This window comes from Bos grunniens, chromosome 9 (assembly GCF_055505025.1).
Source record: "Bos grunniens cultivar Pamir isolate PY7600 chromosome 9, Bosgru_T2T1.0, whole genome shotgun sequence".
NCBI lineage: Eukaryota > Metazoa > Chordata > Mammalia > Artiodactyla > Bovidae > Bos > Bos grunniens.
This window is the reverse complement of record NC_141173.1, coordinates 84,380,203-84,405,345: the sequence shown is the minus strand read 5'-3', so window position 1 is coordinate 84,405,345 and position 25,143 is coordinate 84,380,203. Positions and strand designations below refer to the sequence as shown.

Below are 25,143 nucleotides of genomic sequence, written 5' to 3'. Positions count from 1 at the left end.
AACACAAAAATCACAGCTTAGATTATTCAGATATGACCTAATCAAATCCTTTATGATTATACAGTGGGGGTGATGAATAGATTCAAGGGATTAGATCTGATAAAGAAAGTACCTGAAGAACTATAGATGGAGGTTCATAACATTGTATAGGAGGTGGTGACCAAAACAATCCCCAAGAAAAAGAAATGCAAGAAGGCAAAATGGTTGTCTGAGGAGGCCTTATAAGTAGCTGAAAAAAGAAGAAAAGTGAAAGGCAAAGGAGAAAGGGAAAGATATACCCAAATAAATGCAGAGTTCCAAAGAATAGCAAGGAGAGATAATAAAGCCTTCTTAAGTGAACAATGCAAAGAAATAGAGGAAAGCAATAGAATGGGAAAGACTAGAGATATCTTAAAGAAAATTAGAGATACCAGGGAATATTTCATGCAGTGATGGGCACAATAAAGGACAGAAATGTCAAGGACCTAACAGAAGCAAAAGAGATGTGGCAAAAATACACAGAACTATACAAAAAAGGTCTTAATGACCCAGACAAATGGCATGGGTCACTTATCTAGAGCCAGACATCTTGGAGTGTGAAGTCAAGTAGGCCTTAGAAAGCATTACTATAAACAAAACTAGTGGAGGGGATGGAATTCTGGCTGATCTATTTCAAATCCTAAAAGATGATGCTGTGAAAGTGCTGCACTCAATATGCCAGCAAATTTGGAAAACTCTTTCAGCAGTGGTCACAGGACTGGAAAAGGTCCGTTTTTACTCCAATCCCAAAGAAGGGCAATGTCAAAGAATGTTCAAATTACCATACAATTACATTCATTTCACATACTAACAAGGTAATGCTCAAAATCCTTCAAGCAAGGCTTAGCAGTAAGTGAGAACTGAGAACTTCCAGATGTACAAGTTGGATTTAGAAAAGGCAGAGGAACCAGAGATTAAATTTTCAACATCAGTTAGATCATAGAAAAGTCAAAGGAACCCAAGAAAACATATATTTTTATTTCATTGACTATGCTAAAGCCTTTGATTGTGTGGATCACAAGCTGTGGAAAATTCTTCAAAAGATGGGAATACCAGACCATCTTAACTTTATCCTGAGAAACCTGTAGGCAGGACAAGAAGCAACAGTTAGAACTGAACATGGAAAAATGGATTGGTTCAAAATTAGGAAAGAACTATGACAAGACTGTATATTGTCACCCTGCTTATTTAACTTCTATGCAGATTACATCATGCAAAATGCTGGGCTGGATGACTCACAAACTGGAATCAAGATTGCCAGGAGAAATAACAACCTCAGACACATAGATGATACCTCTTTAAAGTGATGAGGAACTAAAGTGCCTCTTGATAAAATTTTAAAAAGAGGGTGAAAAACCTAGCTTAAAACTCAATATTCAAAAAATGAAGATCATGGCATCTGCTCTCATCATTTCACAGCAAAAAGATGGGGAAACAATAGTAACAGTGATAGACTTTATTTTCTTGGGCTCCAAAATCACTGCAGACGTTGTCTGTAGCCATCAAGTTAAAAGATGATCGATCGCTCCATGAAAGAAAAGCTATGACCAACCTAGACAGTGTATTAAAAAGCAGAGACATCACTTTGCCAACAAAGGTCCATATAGTCAAAGATATGGTTTTTCCAGTAGTTATGTACAGGTGTGAAAGTTGGACCATAAAGAAGGCTGAGTGCCAAAGAATTGATGCTTTCAAAATTCTGATTTTGGATAAGACTCTTGAGAGTCCCTTAGACAGCAAAGAGATCAAACCAGTCAATAGTGAAGGAAAGCAACTCTGAATATTCATTGGAATGTCTGATGCTGAAGCTGAAGCTCAAGTCCTTTGGCCACCTGATGTGAAGAGCTGACTCTTTGGAAAAGACCCTGATGCTGGAAAAGATTCAGGGCAGGAGAAGTAGGGAGTAACAGAGAATTAGATGGTTGAATGGCATCACCAACTCAATGGACATGAGTTTGAGCAAATGCCAAGAGACAGTGAAGGACAGGGAAGCCTGGTCCACTGCAGTCCACTGGGCTGTTAAGAGTCGGACATGAATTAGCTATGGAGCAGCAACAACAACAACAACTTATTACCTTTCAGGTTGTTAAGACTGGAGATATCATATATATTATTAGTTTAGTACATACCAAACCTTCAATAAATGGTAGCTATTTTTATGTATTTACACAAATAAACCATGCTTGTTTTCACTTTCTTCAAATAAAAGAACAATATAGGAATTAGAACAAATTTTTGTTTAATTTTTAGAATTTGATAATTATAACAGAAGATTTCAAAGAATTATTACCTACTTATTCCAAATCAGGTTTTATATAGCTATAGTTCCATAGATGGGCTTCCCTGTTGGCTCAGTGGTAAAGAATCCACCCACCAATGCAGGAGACGTGGGTTTGATCCCTGGCTTGGGAAGATACCCTGGAGAAAGAAAGGGCAACCCACTCTAGTATTCTTACCTGGCAAATCCCATTGACAGAGGAGCCTGGCAGACTATAGTCCATGGGGTCACAAAAGAGTCAAACACAATTTAGAGACTGTTTTGGTGTTTTAGTCACTAAGTCACGTCTGACTCTTTTTGTGCCGTTTTTTTAGTGACTAAACAATAACAAGTTCCATAGATAAAGACTGGTATGCAAATAGAGAATTATATTGTGGAGTCTCAGGTTAAAGATAATGAGCTTGAAAATAAGGGCCCCCTTTTTGAAATATCATGTAAAACATTTAACACTGAGAGAAATAAAAAGGATTCAAATAATTAGAAATATAAAATAATTTATCAGAGACACCTCAGTTTATTTTCCCAAATAAGGTGGCTCCAAACAATGGAATAAATCTTTAAAAGAGAACAAGCTGAAAAAAAAAAAAACCTAAAAGCTAATATCTCTTACATAAAACAATCACACAGTATAACTTAATGAACGAATTCTGTAGTCGCATTGTCCAGTTTCACATCCCAACTACAACACTTTTTGACAAGTTCTTTACATCTCCATACAGCAAAACAAATGATATCAGTACCTATTTTGTCAGATTGTTATGACAAGTCAGTTTATGTATATAAAGTGCTTACAGGGCCTTCCCAGGTGGAACAGTAGTAAAAAATCCACTTGCCAATGCAGGAGACACAAGAGATGTGTGTTTGATGCTCAGCTCACAGAAGATACCCTGGAGAAGGAAATGGCAACCCAGTCCAGTATTTTTGCCTGGAAATTTCCATGGACAGAGGAGTCTGGCAGGCTACAGTCCATGGGGTCGCAAAGAGTCAAACATGACTGACATTGGACACATACGAAGTGCTTGGAACAGTGAGTCCTAAACAAACGTTATCACCATTATCATCATCACCATCACAATTAAAATACAATTATAGATATGCCCTGCACAATTTGAGAAGCATCTTGAGGGAGGTAGTTTTAAGAACTAAGAAAGAATGATTCTTTTGTGTGATGATTATCTTGACTATGGTTAGTTAACTTACTTGATAAGAATATTATTCCAATTTGTCCAAAGTCAAAGGTTTGATTTTTACGTGGATGTGCTGGCTACATTCCATGACCACAAATTAAGACACTAATTCTAAGCAGTTCTATTCAATAAATTCTCCAGGTTTTTACAAGGTGACTGGCAAAAAGTGCATACTGATTAATCTAAATTCATGAATAACTTTAGAAAAAATGAATCTATAAATATATTATTTTTGAACATAGTTCAGTCATATGGTCTTAATATAAATTCTAGAACTTGAAAAATATTTAAAGATGATCTGGAGCCAAGTCATTAATTTTTATAAGGAAAAAAGACAGAGACAAAAAATGACAGGATCACATGGGATTACTCTGTGGCTGAGCTAGAACTCTTAGCTCATATTTTGTTTTGGTTTTCAACTACATATATTCATTAAATACAGGATTTTTAAGATCTCTGAGAACTTTCTAACATTCTATTTGTCATGATGGTTTATTATTCCATTATAAAGAACTCAGTCCTTGTGACAGAATATAAACTTTGAAGGCCATTGCAAGGACTTTGTTATGAGAAAAATGAAAAGCCATTTTCAGGCATTGAGCATGTAAGATTAAAAGACATTACCTGACTTAAATTTTTAGAAGACCCCTTTGCCTTAAGAATAGATGTGGGAAGGGGCAAGGATCAATTAGTAGGTTTTTACAAAAACCCAAGGGAGAGATGATGTTGGCTTGGACTAGGATAGTAATGGAAAGAATGGTATTAAGTCGTCAAAGTCTAGATATGTTTTGACTGTAGCACAAACAATATTTCTTTCTGTGTTGGATGTGACATGTAAGAGAAAAGAGGAGTCAAGGGGAGGCAAAGGAACATAAATCTCCATTTAGGAATTTCTGTTATTTTTTTCTTAACTAAATGTATCTTGCTGCAGTCTACACCATGATTACTTACTTTCATCTCTATTAAAAGAGGCCCATCGCCATCTACACAATGTGTTCTCTGAAATCAGCAGCATCCAGAATTAGACCATGTATTGTGAAAGAAACTAAATAGTGGCTCCTGACCTCAAAGGAGTTTAGTATTTGGTAAGTTAAAGCCCCTTATATGGGAAGGAGATATATTTGACAGCACTACAAATGTAGCTAGAAGTTGCAACTTGGTGTTAAACTGGAACCCTTCTGGACATGTCTGCAAAAATTAGGGAACCAAGCTAATCAAATGTCATTGGCATGAGGAACAGGGGAGTATTTGGGTTAGAATTCATCATACAGGAATTGGGAGAATCAAGCTTCTGAAGGAAAGGCTAACTAGGTATGCCGTAGTGTTACTTCTCGTCTTTATTGCCAGCTCAGCTCCCTCTGGACTCATATGTGGATTCATATCTCTCCCAAGGAAGGGAGAGAGCTGTGAACAAAGAATGGGAAAAGGCTGTTTTCCACCAAATTCTCTAATATATGAGAGTAAAAGCCACTTTGATAGACCCTCATGGTATACAGCCCAGAAAATCAGAAAAGCACTGTATGCCGTAGCTTTGACATCTCCAGGGTTCCAAGCTTTACTGGCAGTGACTATTGTACAGGGAAGTGTCCTTAGAAGCACAGGTGCTTGTTGTGATTACGGTATCCTTAGGATACATCAGTAGAGCCCAGAAGAGGTGAGGCAGAGAAAGAGAGGAGTAAAAGAAGTAGATATCCCAGGCAGGTGACCTCATCAGGAGGAAGCACATGTAAGACTCAGAAATACCTATATGAACTCAGTTCCATTATTAGCAGGTAAGCAAGACCCAGAGAGATAAGATAAGGGAATGAACTCTTAACACTCCAATTACTCAGTACAGAATTTAGTCATCACTAGGTCATCTTTATACCCCTCCAAAGCTCACCTATTTGCTACATTCTGCTCAAGATCTCCAGAATCCAGGTAGTAAACTTCTCTTTGGAGATATTAAACAGAATGAATCCAGCAAAACAGACTTTTATTCTTTTGAATATGGTAAACATGAGAATTTTTTAGAAAAACCAGCACCCTTCATAAAAGCAGTCACTTTAAAAATCAATTAAAAAATTAAATATCTATCTGCCATCTGTCCTGTGCATATATTAAGAATGGTTATTCCATGTAACATTTCAACAATGCTGTTTACATTCTTTTTCACTCATAAAGGAAGTAACATTCCTTCTTTAAACACATCTTCTTTAGAGATGCTTTCTTAAATAGCTTCACACAACTGCATCATGTCAAAAAAGCCAAAAAGACACTCTGGCAGTGTGTCAATTTCACCCAAATTCAATCATTTTTTAAAATCTTGAATTATACTTTGACCTTGACTTCATAGCTCTTAGATCATTTCTTTGTTTCTTTATTCATTTAATTGTATTTCTGTCCTACCTTCTACTCAAAAGTCTTTGATGGGCTCTGTGCGTCTAGCTCCAGATGATAGTAAAGTTGGTTTTACTAGCATTTCAGTCATTATCACAAGGGTAGGTCAGAAGGAAAAGGTCCTGGGTAAGTGTCCACACCACTCTGTCCACTTTCCTAGAGAAGAGGCTGAGTGGTTAAGGCACTTTGGCAGGTGAGAAAAGATTGTACTCTAGCCAGAAGAGAAGATGGAGCAGAAAAAGAGATCTGGAAAAAATGCAATGGCAACCCACTCCAGTACTTTTGCCTGGAAAATCCCATGGACGGAGGAGCCTGGTGGGCTGCAGTCCATGGGGTCGCTAAGAGTCAGACACGAATGAGAGACTTCACTTTCACTTTTCACTTGCATGCATTGGAGAAGGAAATGGCAACCCACTCCAGTGTTCTTGCCTGAAGAATCCCAGGGACAGGGGAGCCTGGTGGGCTGTCGTCTATGGGGTCGCACGGAGTCAGACATGACTGAAGCGACTTAGCAGCAGCAGCAGAGTCAGAGATCAGAGGAAGCTTTCATTCTGGTACGTTTAGTAGGTTCCTTGGAAAAATTCATCAGTTCCGTCATGTATTCATATTAGAAGAAGGCAAATTAAACAAGATACCTGTTAGGTTAAAGATCCTATGAAAAATATGATGATATTGAAAATCTATTCCCTCACAACTACACATGGTATAGAAAGAACACAGACTAACCCACCACCTGCAATTCCAGAAATCACATGCTGACAGCACCACTATTTGCCATCCCATATATGTAAGAGATTAAATGACCAAGTACCAGAGTTTGGCTGCATGTCCACACCTGCATTCAGCTAGTCTTCTACATTTCAGACCTGAATGTATATTTCCATCTTCACTACTACCCTTCATCCACCAAGACCTCGTTAAGATATCTATGCTTAGGAATATAAGACATGTGGTTTGGGGAGGAGGAGAGGTAGAAGCCCAGAAGCAAATGAAAAGAACAATTTACCACGACAAAACATTCCAGCAACAATTTCCCGCTTTTTTCTGAAACACTCTCATCATCTTGTCATCCACTGCTCTGCTCTTCTTTATCATGAAAACAGCAATAGCCTCACTCTCAGTGAGATTCAGGACCAAAGCACATCTCACTGTTTTGGAGTCAGGGAGTCCAGTTCAATGAGAGCAAGTTGTGTGTGTGTGTTAGAGAGAGAGAGAGAGAGAGAGAAAGAGGGAGAAAGAGATGGAAATTTACCTTCCGATGAGTGAGAACTCGCCCACAACGCCAAGGCGCCGCATGGCGCTCAGGAGGCCCCGGACAGTCATCCCTTCGCAGAAGCATACCACCACTCTGGCCTTGGGAAGCCGCTCTCGGAGCTTGCGCAGAAGTCGGTCAAAGCTCTTCTCCCCAGCGTTGCTGTAGATTTTGTCTGAGTGGGCGATGCAGAGGCCTTCCTGGGCGGCCAGCTCTTTGAACGCATCCATTCCGCTCTCCCCATAATTCCCTGTCCGGAAACAATCAGCAGATGTTCAAGACAACCTGACAAGGACAGTACTCACAAGCTAGAACAAAGACTCATTAGTCCCAGAGAACAGAGAGAACTGACTTGCCAAGTAATTTGAAAATATAACTGGGACTGAAGGAAGATCTGGATGGAGTAAAGAAAATAATCAAATGTAATCAAACTATCAACTCTGAAAGAAATAGAAAATTAGTAACTTGGGTGTCCACAGTGAAAATGGTTTTGAGACATAAAATATGCTGTCCTGTTTTACAGCCATCATCACTAGTGGCTGTCCCAGATTTTAGCGATATGGGAGAGGTCAGCACATGGGGATAGGAGGTCAGCCAGCACAATAAGACATGTTCAGTTGAGGACTTGCTTCATCTGGCTGCCAGGTTAAGAGCAGACATTCAAGCTGATAGCAAGTCCTGCCACATTTCCATGAAGAGTGAGTAAGCCAAGCAAATGGAGCACCTGGCCAGGCTGGACTACACAGATAAAAACCGGCTACAAGGCTCAATCGAAGCTGCTACAGGGATCAATCATAAAATTCTTTCACTTTATCAATAGCCTCTGATAAAGTGAAAGAATTATAGGAGATTTGGTCTTATGCTTTGGTTTCAATATTATTATAATAAAATATACTTTAAAAGTAAGAAATAGAAATCAATGAAATAAAGCAAGTATCAGGACTTCTTCCCTGGTGGTCCAGTGGTTAAGGATCTGCCTGCCGATGCAGGGGACACAGGTTTGATCCCTGATTTCAGAAGATTCCACATGCCCCTGGACAACTAAGCTCCTGCACCACAACTAGTGAAGCCCACAAGCCTAGAGCTCCTGCTTCACAGGAGAAGCCACTGCAATGAGAAGCCCAGGCACCGCAACTAGAGTGTAGCCCATGCTGGTCGTAACTAGAGAAAGCCTGTGCACAACGGTGAAGACCTAGTGCAGAAACAAATAAATAACAAAAATGCCACAAAAGACAAGTATCACATCATGTCAGCTCCCCATCTCTCTATTTCACGGATGGATTTAGCCCCCACCTCCTCTGTACCTCCACGCCTGTCTCCAAGTTTAGGGATTTTGATACCCATGTAAATGACGGGTTTTCTCAACCTCCTCTATCCAGTGATATTTCCTGTAACTCAGTTACTTTCATGTTCACACGTTTAACCTTGTATTCACAAATGTTTCTAATATCTCTGAATGTGGATATCAAGCATCCCAGTCTCTGTTTTTGTCCTCATCATTAGAGCGCATATATTTTACCATTCCATCTCCAGCAATTTTTTCAACCTCATATTTTATTTTGTACTCAGCTCAAAGTAACCTGCCAGTTAATGCTGATCATATCCCTTGATTTTTCTAATTTTTGTACATTACCTGAAATTTTTTCTTATTTAGTTTTCTCTTCCCCCTAGTTCCATGAGAACACCTTGTTCTGAATAAGTCATAATTCATTTATCCAATGATGTAGTCTTAGTATTTAGAATAATTCTAGACACTAAATGCACAGTAAAACTACATTTGTTGTAACAACCCAGTAGATGAAGAGGCAAAAATTATAAATAAGCAATGAAAACAAAATAAGTAAAAGTGGGTAATAGTATATGAAAAAAATCACTGAATCTCAGTAATTATGAAGATAGTACAGTTAAAATAAGATGCTATTTTTTCATGATACTATTTATTTATCAGATTGTCAGAATTTCAAAGATTCATGATGTTCATTATTGGAAAGGCACAAATACATTCACTTTTGGTAAGAGTAGTTCAAATTTTAGTGGACAGTCTGGCATTAGCTTTCAAATTTTTTCAAGGTAAATATCACATATCACATTTATTGCACAATATATAGCAAGAGTTAAGTAAAAGAACTTTAAAACAATGATACTATCCATTAAGAACTTACTATTGAAATCTCAATGTCTATAAAATTTTCATGGACATTGTTGAAATCTAATAAGATTATCCTGTCTTTTTAAAAAGAAAACGTTCTTGTTTCCTGTTCCATAATACTAAATTACCAAATTAAAGTTTTTGCCTCTTCTTTTAACTACCTTCAGTGGCCTCATACAGTCCAGTAAAACCCAAATGGAAGATTGAACACATGACAAAATCCTCAGCTCCCTGGACTTTGGAAGCATATCATGGCTCAGACAAGAGGCACTAACTGATAATAAGGGGAAGACTGCAGCTGGCAAGTGAATGGCTCATCTGTCTGCAGCAGAGGGTGCAAGGAAGGAAGTCAGATGCCGCTTACTCACAATAAAGGCAGGTTCAGAAATCTATGAGGTACATAGACATTACCAGCCAACTCTTTCAGCCAAAGGCACTAAAAAGGCATCATAAAATGGTGTTACAAGGGAAGCAACTCAATTGCTAGGGTCTATCTTTGGACTCTGATCACAGAAAATGGTTTTACTCTTTTATCAAAACACAAGCAGACTAAATGAGCAAGAATATTCTATGCATTCAAATAAGAAAATTCTTGGTTTTCAGTCTAGTAAAGGCTTTAGACATACTCTATCCAAACTCTTCAGGCTACAGCAAGGAAATTGGGCCAACTAAAATGGCTCACCAATAGGCATGAAGCTTCTTTGTGTTAGAATTGGAACAGTCTGCCTTATTCCTAAGTTACTGCTTGTATCTCTTTTGTTTTTTGGACAGTTTGAAAGAATTCTCATTGACCAACTTAATAGCAACAAGCAATTAAACATGCATGTTTTTATAATTTTTTTAAATGGCATAGTTTAAATGCTTCTATGACATACTTGTTTCAATTTGTTTATTCATATTTTCTTATTTGGAGGGTAGTTATTCATTATACCAATTGATTGAGAGCTGAATATGATGTGATAGATCATATTTAAACTGCTAATTTCTCTTATGAAGGCTGAGACTCCAAACTAGCATATTTCTATGCTGCTGCTACTGCTAAGTCACTTCAGTCATGTCTGATTCTGTGCAACCCCATAGACAGCAGCCTACCAGGCTCCTCCATCCCTGGGATTCTCCAGGCAAGAATGCTGGAGTGGGTTACCATATCCTTCTCCAATGCATGAAAGTGAAAAGTGAAAGTAAATTTGCTCAGTCATGTCTGACTCTTCACGACCCCATGGACTTCAGCCTACCAGGCTCCTCCGTCCATGGGAATTTCCAGGTAAGAGTACTGGAGTGGGTTGCCATTGCCTTCTCCAGTATTTCTATGAAGGTAATTCTAATATAAGACCAAGAATAATAACTTTCACATTTATAAATCTTTATATTTTAAATATCACATTCATAAATATTACCTCTTGTGTACTTGTTACATTGATGATAGTACTAGATACAAATACTATACAAAAGAGGAAGAAAATCACCTCTGGGAAACTTAAAATCACATTGCAGTACTTTTATTTAGTAGAAATGACATGACAAACATGAATGTAAATATTAAATAGAGATGCTGTAGGTTAGGAATCAGGAAAAGCTGCCTAAAGAAAGTGCCTCTTGTTAGCGAGGGTATGGAGAAAAAGGAATCCTTGGACACTGTTGTGCATGCATACTAAGTCGCTTCAGTCATGTCTGGCTCTTTGCGACCGTATGGACTGTAGCCCGCCAGGCTCCTCTGTCCATGGAATTCTCCAGGATGGAACACTGGAGTGGGTTGCCATGCCCTTCTCCATGGGATCTTCCCAATCCAGGGATCGAACCTGGGTCTCCTGCACTGCAGACAGACTTTTTACCATTGGAGTCACCATTGTTGGAAGAGATATAAACTGGTACAGCCATTATGGAAAACAATATGAAGTTCTCCATAATTTTAAAATGAAACTACTATACGATCCAGAAATTACTCTGAAAGTGAAAGTTGCTCAGTCATGTCCAACTCTTTGCAACCCCATGGATTATAGCCTGCCAGGCTCCTCTGTCCATGGAATTCTCCAGGCCAGAATACTAGAGTGGGTAGCCATTCCCCTCTCCAGGGGATCTTGCCAACCCAGGGATCAAACACAGGTCTCCCACATTGCAGGCAGATTATTTACCATCTGAGCTACCAGGGAACTAATCTCTCTACTAAGGATATAAACAAAGGAAATGAAATAAGTATCACAAATAGCCAAGATATGGAAATAGCCTAAGTGTCCATTGATGGGTGAATGAATGGATGAAGAAAATGTAATAATATGTTACATACACATGGAGTGGAATATTATTAATAGAACATTAGCCATAAAATGGAATATTAGCCACAAAATGAAATATTTGTCATTAAAAAATTTCCAGTAGTCATGTATGAATGTGAGAGTTGGACCATAAAGATGGCTGAGCACAGAACAACTGATATTTTCAAACTGTGGTGCTGGAGAAGACACCTGAGAGTCCCTTGGACTGTAAGGAGATCAAACCAGTCAATCCTAAAGGAAATCAACCTTGAATATTTGTTGGAAAGACTGATGCTCAAGCTGAAGTTCTAATCCTTTGGCCACCTGATACAAAGATCCAACTCATGGGAAAAGATCCTGATGCTGGGAAAGATTGAGGGAAGGAGGAGGAGAGTGATGGCTGGATGTTTGGACGGCATCACAGACTCAATGGACATGAGTTTGCACATACTCTGGGAGACAGTAAAGGACAGGGAAGCCTGGCATGCTGTAGTTCCTGGGGTCACAAAGATTCGGACGCAACTTAGTGACTGAACAACAACAAAAAAGACCACCGCTTGCAATAACATTGGTGAACTTAGAGGACTTTATGTTAAGTGAAATAAGCCAGACATAAAAAGACAAATACTGTATGATCTCTCTTATACGTGAAATCTAAAAGAGTTAAGCTCATAGAGCAAGAGTAGAACAGTGGTTACCAGAAGTAAGGGAATGGAGAAACTGGGGAGATGTTGGTCAAGAATGGAAAACTTCAGTTATGAGTAAGTTCTGAGGATCTATTGTACAGCATGGTGACTATACAGTTAGTGACATATATATATATTCTAATAATAATAATCTATAGCTAATAATATGTATTGTGTACTTCAAATTTGCTGAGAGTTTCTTAAATGTTCTCAGAAAAAAACAAGAGAAGTAACTATATGAGGTAATGGATGTGTGAATCAACTTGACTGTAGTAATTATTTCACAAAGTATATGTATTTCAAACTACCACATTGCACACCTTAAACATAAGCTATTTTGTTTGTCAATTATACCTCAAAAATCTGGGGGAAAAGAACATGCTTTTATTCTGGATCTTAAAATAGAAACAGATTTTTTCCACAGATAGAAAGAAAACTAAAAGACATGTGCTCTTTGCCTGCCTCCCAGGTCACGGCCAAATGATGCCAGCCTGAAAATAAATTACTTAGCACAGAACCTGCCTTCTGTCTCCCTTCCCCTTTCCATCTGACCACCCAGATCTCCTTTTGCCTTTCCTGGTAGTGAGAAATTTTTAAAGATACTTTTCTGTGAGGCTTAGGAGGAGTTTTGAATATATAAAGAACTGACATAATAAAACTCTTAAAAGTGCTATATAAGTTTTAATACCAAAGAAACCCAAAGGAAATCAGTCCTGAATATTCATTGGAAGGACTGATGCTGAAGCTGAAGCTCCAGTACTTTGGCCACCTGATGTGAAGAACTGACTCATTGGAAAAGACCCTGATGCTGGGAAAGATTGAGGGCAGGAAGAGAAGGGGACAACAGAGGATGAGATGGTTGGATGGCATCACCAACTCAAGGGACGTGAGTTTGAGCAAGCTCCGGGAGTTGGTGATGGACAAGGAAGCCTGGCATGCTGCGGTCCATGGGGTTGCAAAGAGTCGGACGTGACTGAGTGACTGAACTGAATTGAAGTGTTAATACTCAGGTCTGGTAAGGAGCTGCATATTTTCATTCAAATAGTTTATTGAGCTCTCAACTTGAAAAAAGTCCCTAGGCTCTGCACTTTGAAGAGTTGCCCAGAATTATTGGACACTGGCTTTACCTTCAACTATTCCTATGACTATTTGATGACTATTTCCTATGTATCTGGCACTGTGCTAAATACCTAAGCATTTTATCTTTTCATCAGAAGCACTCCATATAAAAGTTATAGCTCAGATGGGAATGTGGAAGCTCTTAGAAGCTATATACTTTACCTAAGATCAAACAGTGAAGGTAGGATTCAACATCTAACACAGAAGCTCTCACTCATAACCACCATTTTATACTGCTTCCTACACAGACTTATCATACAGCTATGAAGTCATGACACAAGCACACAAAATACACAACAGTACTAGGCTGAATATGCTACATGTGATGTGCAAAATACCACAATTCTAAATTTCTGAATGAGAAAGCAGAGATGATCAGAGAATACCTCTTGGGAAAAGTAGGAATGAAACTGAGTTCTTGAAGAATGTAAGCAAGGGACTGGCTTTCAGAGTAAGTGAAAGTGAATTAGAATCCACAAAAGGTACTTTTAGAGACAATGAGTAGAGAAGTTTCATTGGAACAGAAGGTTCTTGGTTTATAGAATGACACTCTGTACAGCAGATCTCAAGTAAAGCATCTGGCATACCACTACCAGAGTGCAACATGGAAATGTGCTATATGTTGCTGTGTTGTAGCAGATTTTATAACAGACTTTATCACTGTTATGATGTTGCCCAAATCCTAGAGAGTAAGAGAGAGAAGGAAGAATGGCATCTGACAAAGTCCATAAAATATAAAATTGAAATATATTGAAACATTTTTATTCTACATTAGTTATATGAGAAAAAGATTTACAGAGAGTATTCTGTAAATATTCTGTAAAAATTCTGTAAGAATATTCTGTAAATTTGCAGAGTATCAAGATATTCTGCAAAACAAGCCTTTAAATAGAATATGCGGGGGATTAATGAGAGAGAACATGGGGTTTGCAAATAAATCTCTATAGTTGAATAACAAATGTATCTAAACATAATAGATGTGGACATATTATACAAGGGCAAAATTAATAAAAGTACTGAAAATAGGGGTAAAAACTAGAACTATCTCAAAACAATGACAACACCTCAATTTTTTAAGCTATAGGGATTTTTTAAAAAGTTAGATATGGTTGGTGTCCTGTGGTCCGTGGGATCACAAAGAGTTGGACATGACTTAGTGACTGAACAACAACAACAGATATGATTATTATCAGATCATACTGACAGACATTAATTCACAAAAGATTGATTTGTAGTGATTTGGTAGGTAAGTTTTTACTAACAAGCTATGAAATAAAATTGTCTTGGGTTTCATAATTATTGAACTATCATCATGGGAAAAAGTAGGTCTTTATATTGATTGTTTTTTCTTCAACTCTTAAAATATTGAGGACATATTTAAAAAGCAATCTGAATTCTTCTTAGTGGCTATAATAACATTTCAGCATTTATTTTGAATTAAGTCCAATTCCTGTTACTGCATCTTCATAAATGACCTTGGTCAAACAACAGCATTCAAAATATCTTATCCCTACACACATACAACTCAGTTATATGAGGGGAAATATTTATACAGGGAAAATATGTACATATTTCTTCACTTTCCTTAAAGAAGGAATGGTATTATTTTCAAAGATTCACTAGTCTAATGCACTGCTGCTGCTGCTAAGCTGCTTCAGTCATGTCCAACTCTGTGCAACCCCATAGATGGCAGCCCACCAGGCTCCCCCATCCCTGGGATTCTCTAGGCAAGAATACTGGAGTGGTTTGCCATTTCCTTCTCCAGTATATGAAAGTGAAAAGTGAAAGTGAAGTCGCTCAGTCGTGTCCGACTCTTAGCGACACCATGGACTGCAGCTTACCAGGCTCCTCCATCCATGGGATTTTCCAGGCAAGAGTACTGGAGTGGAGTGCCATTGCCTTCTCCAGTCTTATGCACTAGACTTCCTCAATCTCTGTCTTACTTTATGCTTACATTCGTCCCTTGGTATTCTGTGGTAGTCTTAGAATGTTGTGTTATGTTATGTTGTTGCTTAGTCCTCAGAACTATTATTGTGTTGCTATTTATTCTAATTCATGTCTGACTCTGCAAGCCCATGGACTACAGCCCATCATGCTCCTCTGTCCATACGATTTCCCAAGCAAAAACACTGGAGAGGATTGTCATTTCCTTTTCCAGGGGATGTTCCCGAACCAGGTATCAAACCCTGTCTCCTGCATTAGCAGATGGATTCTCCATCACTGAGAAGCCCAGGAAGCCCCTGGTTGATGATACATCCCTTGGGTTATGGGCCAGTCCCTATCCAAGGTCCTGAAAACGTATTATTCTGCCTCCTGCTAGGAGGGATTGGGGGCAGGAGGAGAAGGGGACGACAGAGGATGAGATGGCTGGATGGCATCACCGACTTAATGGACATGAGTTTGAGTGAATTCTAGGAGTTGGTGATGGACAGGGAGGCCTGGCATGCTGCAGTTCATGGGGTCGCAAAGAGTCGAACATGGCTGAATGACTGAACTAAACTGAACTGAACTGTGACATCTTGGACAAATAAGAAAATATCCCATTTTTAAAAGAACTATGATAATGAAAATTGATTTCACAGCACCTTCAAGAAACCTACTGCCAATATCCAATAATCATTACTATCAGGAAAATTTTCTTTGTGATCTAAATCCTGTACAACAAAATCTAAATTTATATCTCCTTCACTCTCAGAGGACACAGATATCAGCTTGTTTGAATCCTTTCTCTCCTTTTTTTAAAAAGTCTTTCTGGAAGACACAATTCAGCTTTCTATCCTCCCAAAGAAACAACCCCTATTCTTTTAACTTTTCCTGGCAACCTTTTAATTTACTTGGTTCTCCCACTTAACGTGTAGAAGGTGTTATATTTTCCTGCTCCATTCACACACCTGCAGTCAGCATTATGGGTCTGGTCAGTCAGAGGTGAATGAGTCATCACCTGCCTTAGACATACCAAAGGGAATTTATATGCTAGGTCAGTGAAGGATGTGCCTGAGACAAGGCAGTCAGAGCAAACAGAAGAGAATCATTTGTATCAGCAATTTCACAATACCACCTCTAATTATCCCATTTTGGACAGGTAAAGTCATAGCATCCAAGTTGAAGAAGATTAAGCAAAAGTGACTGCCATCTCTATGCAGTAGGATTGGTGCACCTTTGTCCTTTTGCCCCACCCTGTTTTCAGGATGACTTGTATGACTTGTAGCTGAGTGAATGAGAGGATGAGTCTTGGAGACAGACCAACCTGGTTTGAATCTTGGACCCCGGATGAGGAGATAGCCTTAAGTATTTTCTCTAGACTTCTTTCCTCCTGTGCAGAATGTGCAGAATGGGGGTCATACCATGCACCTCAAAGGATTGTTGTGATTACTGAATTATGTGTATTGATGAACAAAGTTCCTGGAACAAATAAAAATCCAAGAATGGTGCCTAGTGTGATTCTCTCTGTTTCTCTAAAGTTGTAGAATCTAAAACTGGACCTAGGCTTTTTCATTGACTCAAGAGCTTTAGATTCCTTTATTTCTGTGTTCCTATTTATAAAACTCAAGCTCGTGACTGTTTCTTTAACAGCAGTTTTTTGCTCTCCACTCATGGTCACCTTGTTCCAAGTTGTCCCTAGATCATTTTTTCTGTCATTGGTGCAAAAAAAAGCAGTTCCTTTTCCATTTTATTTTTGGACTATTGGTGTTTACACAATGCATTCAAAAGTCTGTGTTTGTCTATATTGAGTCTCTCTGTCACTGAATCTTCTTTAAGTTTCAGATACTTAACCTATTTTAGAGTTTTATGTAATACACCAGTTTGTTGTTTCTCTAACTCAAACTCTTCATGATATGGAGAAAGAAGCTAAGAGAAGGGAAAATGTAAGTGGTATAAAAATATAAAGGACATCATCATTCTTGGAGAAAAGCAGCATTTTTCCATTTCAGTTGTCACATGGAAGAAACCGGTTCACAGAAGCAGTTCCTATCTTATCCATCCACTGTCCTTGCCTGTGTGATATTGAATATACCATCACAACTGGGAAAACTGTATCTAGTAAAGAGTTCAGAAGAAGTACCGCCCACCACACCACAAACACACACACACATACAAACACTGTAGTATGCTTTTAATGAAAATATCTGGTATTGGCAAGAATTTATGGAAATGAGCACTCATATACTGCTAATGGTTGTATAAACTGTTCTGATTTTTTTGATGGAAAATCTGCAGTAGCAATACTTCAAATTACACTCATATTTTTCAACTCAGAAATTTAAGTTTCAGAAAATAATTCCATTGTCCATTTAGTTTCAGTTACAAAGATCTACATCACAGCACGTAAATGGAAAATAGAAAAAAAAATTCCAAAACAGGGAAGAAAAAATACTGTTTTCTACAGGAAGAGATGGTTAAATAATTATTATATACTGATATAAAGAATACATGCAGCTGTTTCCTATACTTGTATGAAGTTGTATTCCATGTAAAAGGAATATCATATTGAGTATTAAAATGTTAAAAATAGTATGCAAAGTATAAAGTGAATTTTTAATGTATATGTATGTATATAAAGTTTGAAGAATATGCAGAAGATAGAATTAAATATAATTATATTTTTTATTTTTATTATCATTGTTTTTAAATTTACCTAAATAAATCATGTATTATTTAGTGCAATTTAGACATTCTATTAAATTTAGACATTGTACAGGAGATAGGAATCAAGACCATCCCCAAGAAAAACAAATGCAAAAAAGCAAAATGGCTGTCTGAGGAGGCCTTATGAATAGCTGTGAAAAGAAGGGAAGCGAAAAGTAAAGGAGGAAAGGACAGATATACCCATTTGAATGCAGAGTTCCAAAGAATAGCAAGGAGAGGTAAGAAAGCCTTCCTCAGTGATCAATGCAATGAAATAGAGGAAAACAATAGAATGGGAAAGACTAGAGACCTCTTCAAGAAAATTAGACCTACCAAGGGAACACTTCATGCAAAGATGGGCTCAATAAAGGACAGAAATGGTAGGGACCTAACAGAAGCAGAAGATATTAAGAAGAGGTGGCAATAATACACAGAAGAACTGTAAAAAAAAAAGATCTTCAAGACCCAGATAATCATGATGGTGTGATCACTCACCTAGAGCCAGACATTCTGGAATGTGAAGTCAAATGGGCCTTAGAAAGCATCATTACAAACAAAGCTAGTGGAGGTGATGGAATTCCAGTTGAGCTGTTTCAAATCCTGAAAGATGATGCTGTGAAAGTGCTGCACTCAATATGCCAGCAAACTTGGAAAACTCAGCAGTGGCCACAGAACTAGAAAAGGTCAGTTTTAAACTAATGCTAGAAAGAAAGCTGTTCACTGATGTGCAAAAAAACTTACTGTCACTTCGAAATGTTTAAGGCAATTCCATTTTTACAAATTCCTCCACACCAATTTGTATGCTTTAGAGTTATAAGCAGCTATGAGATCTAAGAAAGATTCACAACAGATGCAAAAAACTGTAGTCATATCATTCCTGTATCTGCTGATTTATGCTCTGTTCTAATATTAGCAGATTTTTACAGCATATTGTCAATTTTTCCCTAAGGTGTTGAACTTATTGATACAATAAAGTGATATAAATTAAAAGAATTCCAGTTACACTTAAAAGGACAGAGAGATTAAATTACTGGAATGTCTCAGATCATAATTTAAAATTATTTAATTATATATGTGGTACGTACAACATAAAGAGGCAGGGTGATCTCTCTCTCCTGGTAGTTCCACAGTAATTCAGAACAGAGAAGTTCCCAAAGCATTTGCAGCTGGCATCTTAAGGACAGCCCTCCATGGTTGTTGACGTCACCCTACATACTGTGTCTCTCCTACCTTATTAACTCTCAGGCTTATTGAATGGCTTCCTTTCAGGTTTGGTTAATTTCTCCCCTCGAATGCATGTCAGTGTATTCTCAATAAGCTCTATTCCCAGCAATCAATAAATGGACACATGTAAAAATTCAAAAAAAAAAAGAAAAGAAAAGGTCAGTTTTCATTCCAACCCCAAGGAAAGGCAGTGCCAAAGAATGCTCAAACTACCACACAATTGCACTCATCTCACACGCTAGTAAAGTAATGCTCAAAATTCTCCAAGACAGGCTGCAGCAGTACACGAACTGTGAACTTCCAGATGTTCAAGCTGGTTTTAGAAAAGGCAGAGGAACCAGAGATCAAATTGCCAACATCTGTTGGATCAACGAAAAAGCAAGAGAGTTCCAGAAAAACATCTATTTCTGCTTTATGGACTATACCAAAGCCTTTGACTGTGTGGATCACAATAAACTGTGGAAAATTCTGAAAGAGATGGGAATACCAGACCACCTGACCTGCCTCTTGAGAAACCTGTATGCAGGTCAGGAAGCAACAGTTAGAACTGGACATGGAACAACAGACTGGTTCCAAATAGGAAAAGGAGTACGTCAAGGCTATATATTGTCACCCTGCTTATTTAACTTATATGCAGAGTACATCATGAGAAACGCTGGGCTGGAGGAAGCACATCTGGAATCAAGATTGCCAGGAGAAATACCAATAACCTCAGATATGCAGATGACACCACCCTTATGGCAGAAAGTGAAGAAGAACTAAAGAGCTTCTTGATAAAGGTGAAAGAGGAGAGTGGAAAATTTGGCTTAAAGCTTGACATTCAGAAAATGAAGATCATGGCATCAGATCCCATCACTTCATGGCAAATAGATGGGGAAACAGTAGAATCAGTATCTGACTTCATTTTTCTGGGCTCCAAAATCACTGCAGATGGTGATTGCAGCCATGAAATTAAAAGATGCTTACTCCTTGAAAGGAAAGTTATGACAAACCTAGACAGCATATTGAAAAGTAGACATTACTTTGCCAACAAAGGTCCATCTAGTCAAGGCTATGGTTTTTCCAGTAGTATGTATGGATGTTAGAGTTGGACTATAAAGAAAGCTGGGTGCCGAAGAATTGATGCTTTTGAACTCTGTTGTTGGAGAAGAGTCTTGAGAGTCCCTTGGACTGCAAGGAGATCCAACCAGTCCATCCTAAAGGAAATCAGTCCTGAATATTCATTGGAAGGACTGATGCTGAAGCTGAAACTCCAATACTTTGGCCACCTGATGCAAAGAGCTGACTCATTGGAAAAGACCCTGATTGTGGGAAAGATTGAGGGCAGGAGGAGAAGGGGACAGCAGAGGATGAGATGGTTGGATGGCATCACCGACTCAGTGGATATGGGTTTGGGTGAACTCCAGGAGTTAGTGATGGACAGGGAGGCTTGGCACGCTGCAGTTCATGGGGTCATAAAGAGTCGGACATGACTGAGCAACTGAACTGAAAAACTGAATCATGTAGTCAATTAAAATATTGAAATAAAAATACATTAGGGTACAATTTTCATCTGAATATCATGCCAAACATAGCTATTATAAGGTATTCAGAAAACTTTTTCAGAAGGGAAATGAACCTCTCAAAAAACAATGTAATGATTTTTCTTCCTTAAGAAAGTAAGAAATACCAATGGCATAGTCACTGTTCTAAAGCTGACCATAAGCTGTGTGCCATTTCCTTGATACATACCTTCTTAGGTTGAGTTCAGTTCAGTCGCTCAGTCATGTCCGATCTTTGTGACCCCATGAACCGCAGCACGCCAGACCTCCCTGTCCATCACCAACTCCCAGAATCCACACAAACCCATGTCCATTGAGTCAGTGATGCCATCCAACCATCTCATCCTCTGTCGTCACCTCCTCCTGCCCTCAATCTTTCCCAGAATCAGGGTCTTTTCAAATGAGTCAGCTCTTTGCATCAGGTGGCTAAAGTACTGGAGTTTCAGCTTCAACATCAGCCCTTCCAAAGTGTACACCTGTGGCAGATTCATGTCGATGTATGGCAAAACAAATACAATATTGTAAAGTAATTAGCCTCCAATTAAAATAAATAAATTTATATTTAAAAAAAAAAAAAAGAACACCCAGGACTGACCTCCTTTAGGATGGACTGGATGGATCTCCTTGCAGTTTAAGTTTCTCAACTTAGGTTGAGAGGGCCTGTTTAATATATACAGATTTCTTGTTTGAAATCCTGAAATATTATATGAATCTCCTTAATTTATTAATTCAAAAAAGCTGTTAATCTCATCTTTTTTTCCCCTAAGACTCAATGAAATTTAGTCTGGGAGATGTAAATTTCATCATCCACTAAGGTTCTGCCCAAAGAAAAGATATAAAATGCTCACAACACTCTCTATGCTGTAAATTCTCTACAAAGTCTGGGCAGCAGGTCTGGTCATCTCTTTTCCATGATAAGGAAACACTTCAGATTGAAGCCAGGATTGTTGGCCCACTGAAGTCCCTCTCCTTTGAGTAAAAGATTAAAAACAGTGTGAACAATGTCTAAGTATCATTTGGGTACTATTTCTAAGAGGGAATAAAGATGAATAAAATCTGTTTAACCAGTTACTGTGCCTTCATGTCTTGGGTATTCTGTGTCATTGAAGGTAAAGGAAGTCAAAGTATAACTTGGTCCAGGCAGGATAAGCAACCCTCATGTTACAGATCCTAAAGCAGTGGTACAAAGTGAACATTATAGAAACCTTATTGTTTCACAATTATCTTCATTTAATTTCAGTACAACCTTATTGCCTAATTTTGCCATAATGTCTCCATTTATAAAGAAAATATAGGCCTGAGAAAGTGAAGTGTTTTGCCCCAAAAGGGTCAGAGCCAGAATTTGAATTCAGATATGTCTCACCCTAAAAACTATAGCCTTTCATTACTTACCCACAGCATCCTTTATGTTACATACTCTAGTAGTTTTCTATTCATTATCCATTCCCTTATCCTTCCTTACTAAAAAATACCCTTTTTCATTTGGGGTGACTGTGCATAGTCAAAGGTATCTACTTTCCCAGACTCTTGCAGCTAGAAATGCAAAAGTGACCCAATTCCAGACAGTGAGATTTAATCAGAAGTTGCCAGGTGAGGCTTCTGGGAAAATTTTGAAAAGGTCAGATGAAACAAATATGCTTCTTAGGGCTTTTGTCCTTTCTTTCTTTACACCAGTATATGGACCCAGGCTTAGATGTGCAGCAGCCATGTTGTCATAATGGGAGGTGAAATATGAGAATGAAGCCTGGGGGAGTGGAAAACGAAATAGCCCAGCTACCCGGTAGCATGACTACACTTCATTCTAGCCCTGCACTAGCTACCCTTGGGTGTCTTCTTGAATGAGAAAGGTGAAACCCAATGCACAAAGCCACCATTAGGATGGTTTTCTGTTATTTGCAGGTGAACACATTCTTGATCTTCTATATGACATTTCCATATAAAAATCCCAGAATGAGAGCCAAAAATCTTGACTCTAATTTGCTGTGACCTTGAATTGTTTACCATTAACTTCTCCTCAAGTTCAAAGTATGGGGTTCATACCAGGAGATCTTTAAGGTCCCTTTCAATATGAGCATTTGGTGATTCTAGAACAAGATGAATCAGCACTCTTTCATAATCCCAAGCTTCATGTCAAAACATATTTCATATTCTCAAAACCCAGAGTAAGCATCTGCTTAGCAAAATTTTTTTCAACAGCTTTTTTCATTCCCAATCTGATTCTTTTACAAGTACATGACTGTAGGGGAGGATAAAGCATTTGTTGTGTAACCATCTAAAGTGTATCTTGCCTGCAGGTTTATTTTTGCCAATACTCACTTTTAGGTATGCAGTCACTAAAAAGCAGGGAACAAGACACAGCCCTCCAGAAACAAGCATTATATTCGACAGCAAGTTTGCTTACAGAACAGGCTCATTAGGTGAACCTGAACTAATAAAGAGACACACTGTCCAGCATCGTTGGAATAACATTCAGCAGGAGCCAGCTGTTCCCTTACCCTCTCCATGCAGCTACTTTTAGCCACCTTTTGCTCAGTGGGATTAACCCAACGCCATTACTAAGCCCTTTGTCTCCTTCTACTTAACCCCACTTTTTGTATCTTTACATCATCAGTAAAACTTTCCATTCAACAAAGTCAAAATAGATTTTACCTTGGATCAAAAGGAAATTAGCCTATGAAGGAAATGCTGTCATTATTTCAAAGGACATGAGAGCCTCATGCAGGAACTGTAGTGAATTAAAAGGCCCTTGGATTTGTGCCTATAAAACCTAATCAGTCCTGCCTTAATCTATTGTTGCTATTGTTTGGTCGTTGAGTCATGTCTGACTCTTTTCGACCCCATGAACTGCAGCACAGTAGGCTTCCCTGTCCTTCACTATCTCCTGGAGTTTGCTCAGATGAACTATGGCCACGTGCAAGTACCTGTACTGCCTGGGTTCCAGTTTCTTTATCTATAAAGTAAAGGAGTTGCACTAGATAATACCTGAGACCTCATTATGAGGCTGTAAGGCTAGCCTTGGTTTTCTACCAAGGCAGGTTTTTCAATCATGGTGGGAAAGACTCATTCTACACCATTTTGTGGACTTCCCTGGTGGTTCAGATGGTACAGAATCCACCTGCATTGCAGGAAACCCAGGTTTGATCCCTGGGTTGGGAAGATCACCTGAAGAAGGGAATGGCAACCCACTCCCATATTCTTGCCTGGAGAATTCCATGGACAGACAGAGGAGCCCGACAGGTCCATGGAGTCACAAACAGTTGAACATGACTAAGTGACTAACACACACACATATACACACACCAGTTTGTATTATAGCACCTTAGTCTGACCTGTGTGTCACCTGGATTGATTAAGTCTAAATAGAAGACTTTTCTGATGATTTTGCCAATAATCTTGAGGTAATACCATGTGCTTATAGGAAAGATAACACTGCAGAATGGTGAAAAGCAGGTACTCTGAAACCACAGAGTCTTGGGCTCAAATTCTGCCTCACCCACTATGTAGTTGTGGGACTTCTGTTGTCAATGACCTCTCTGCTTTGAGGTTCATCTGTGCGATGAAAATAATAGTATTATCAAAACTACCTCTTAGACTTTCTGTAAGGATTAAATGATTTAATAAATGTAAATATTAGCATATGAGAGTTTGTTAGTATTTATTTAGCTAACATTTCTTCAGCTCTAGGTGCTAGGCAGCAGGTGAAGCCATTTACATTCATTATGTCCTTTTTTTTCCCTTAATTTTTAAACTTTACAATATTGTATTGGTTTTGCCAAATATCAAAATGAATCCGCCACAGGTATATATGTGTTCCCCATCCTGAACCCTCCTCCCTCCCCATACCATCCCTCTGGGTCGTCCTGGTGCACCAGTCCCAAGCATCCAGTATCGTGCATCAAACCTGGACTGGCGACTCATTCCATAAATGATATTATATGTATTTCAATGCCATTATGTCCTTTTGTCCTCAGAAGCCCACAACACAACATTTCTCACATGATAAAACTGAGGCTTGGAAAGATTGCTTCTGTCCCTGCACAGCATAAATGAGGGAGAAGGGCACTCAAGTCTGGACATCACAGTCCTATTTGACAGGTTGTAGGGGCACCAGATGAGTGAGCATGTGTAGGGATGAGTCAGCTGGGTCAGGGGAACTGCAAGGAAGGGTGACAGGCTGCCTCTATGCGTGATGATGAGCAAGGCAGAGTCATTTAAGGGCCAACTAAGAATACAACCAAGTAAATGTCACTGGGCATTTTATCTGCTCTTCAGGCCAGGGTGTTTGGAATAAGGCTTCTGTAGTCCTTTGCTACCTCTTCTGTAAATATGCCAACAGAAGTGGTAGCAAAGGACTTGGGCCCCTGTAGCTCAAGATGCCTCCTACCCTGATACCTGAAATTCTACCATAGGTAAGACATAATTCCTCTTTCTC

The 25,143-nt window shown here is 38.7% G+C and overlaps 1 protein-coding gene across 1 annotated transcript in view; it reads right to left on the bottom strand.

Annotated features, from left to right (window-relative positions):
• GRM1 (glutamate metabotropic receptor 1) overlaps nt 1-25,143 on the bottom strand; it is a 468,587-nt gene that overhangs the window by 264,014 nt on the left and 179,430 nt on the right. The window contains exon 9 of the mRNA XM_086316176.1: nt 7,115-7,364. Coding sequence (XP_086172302.1) covers nt 7,115-7,364 — 250 coding nt within the window. The remainder of the gene's footprint in view (nt 1-7,114; nt 7,365-25,143) is intronic.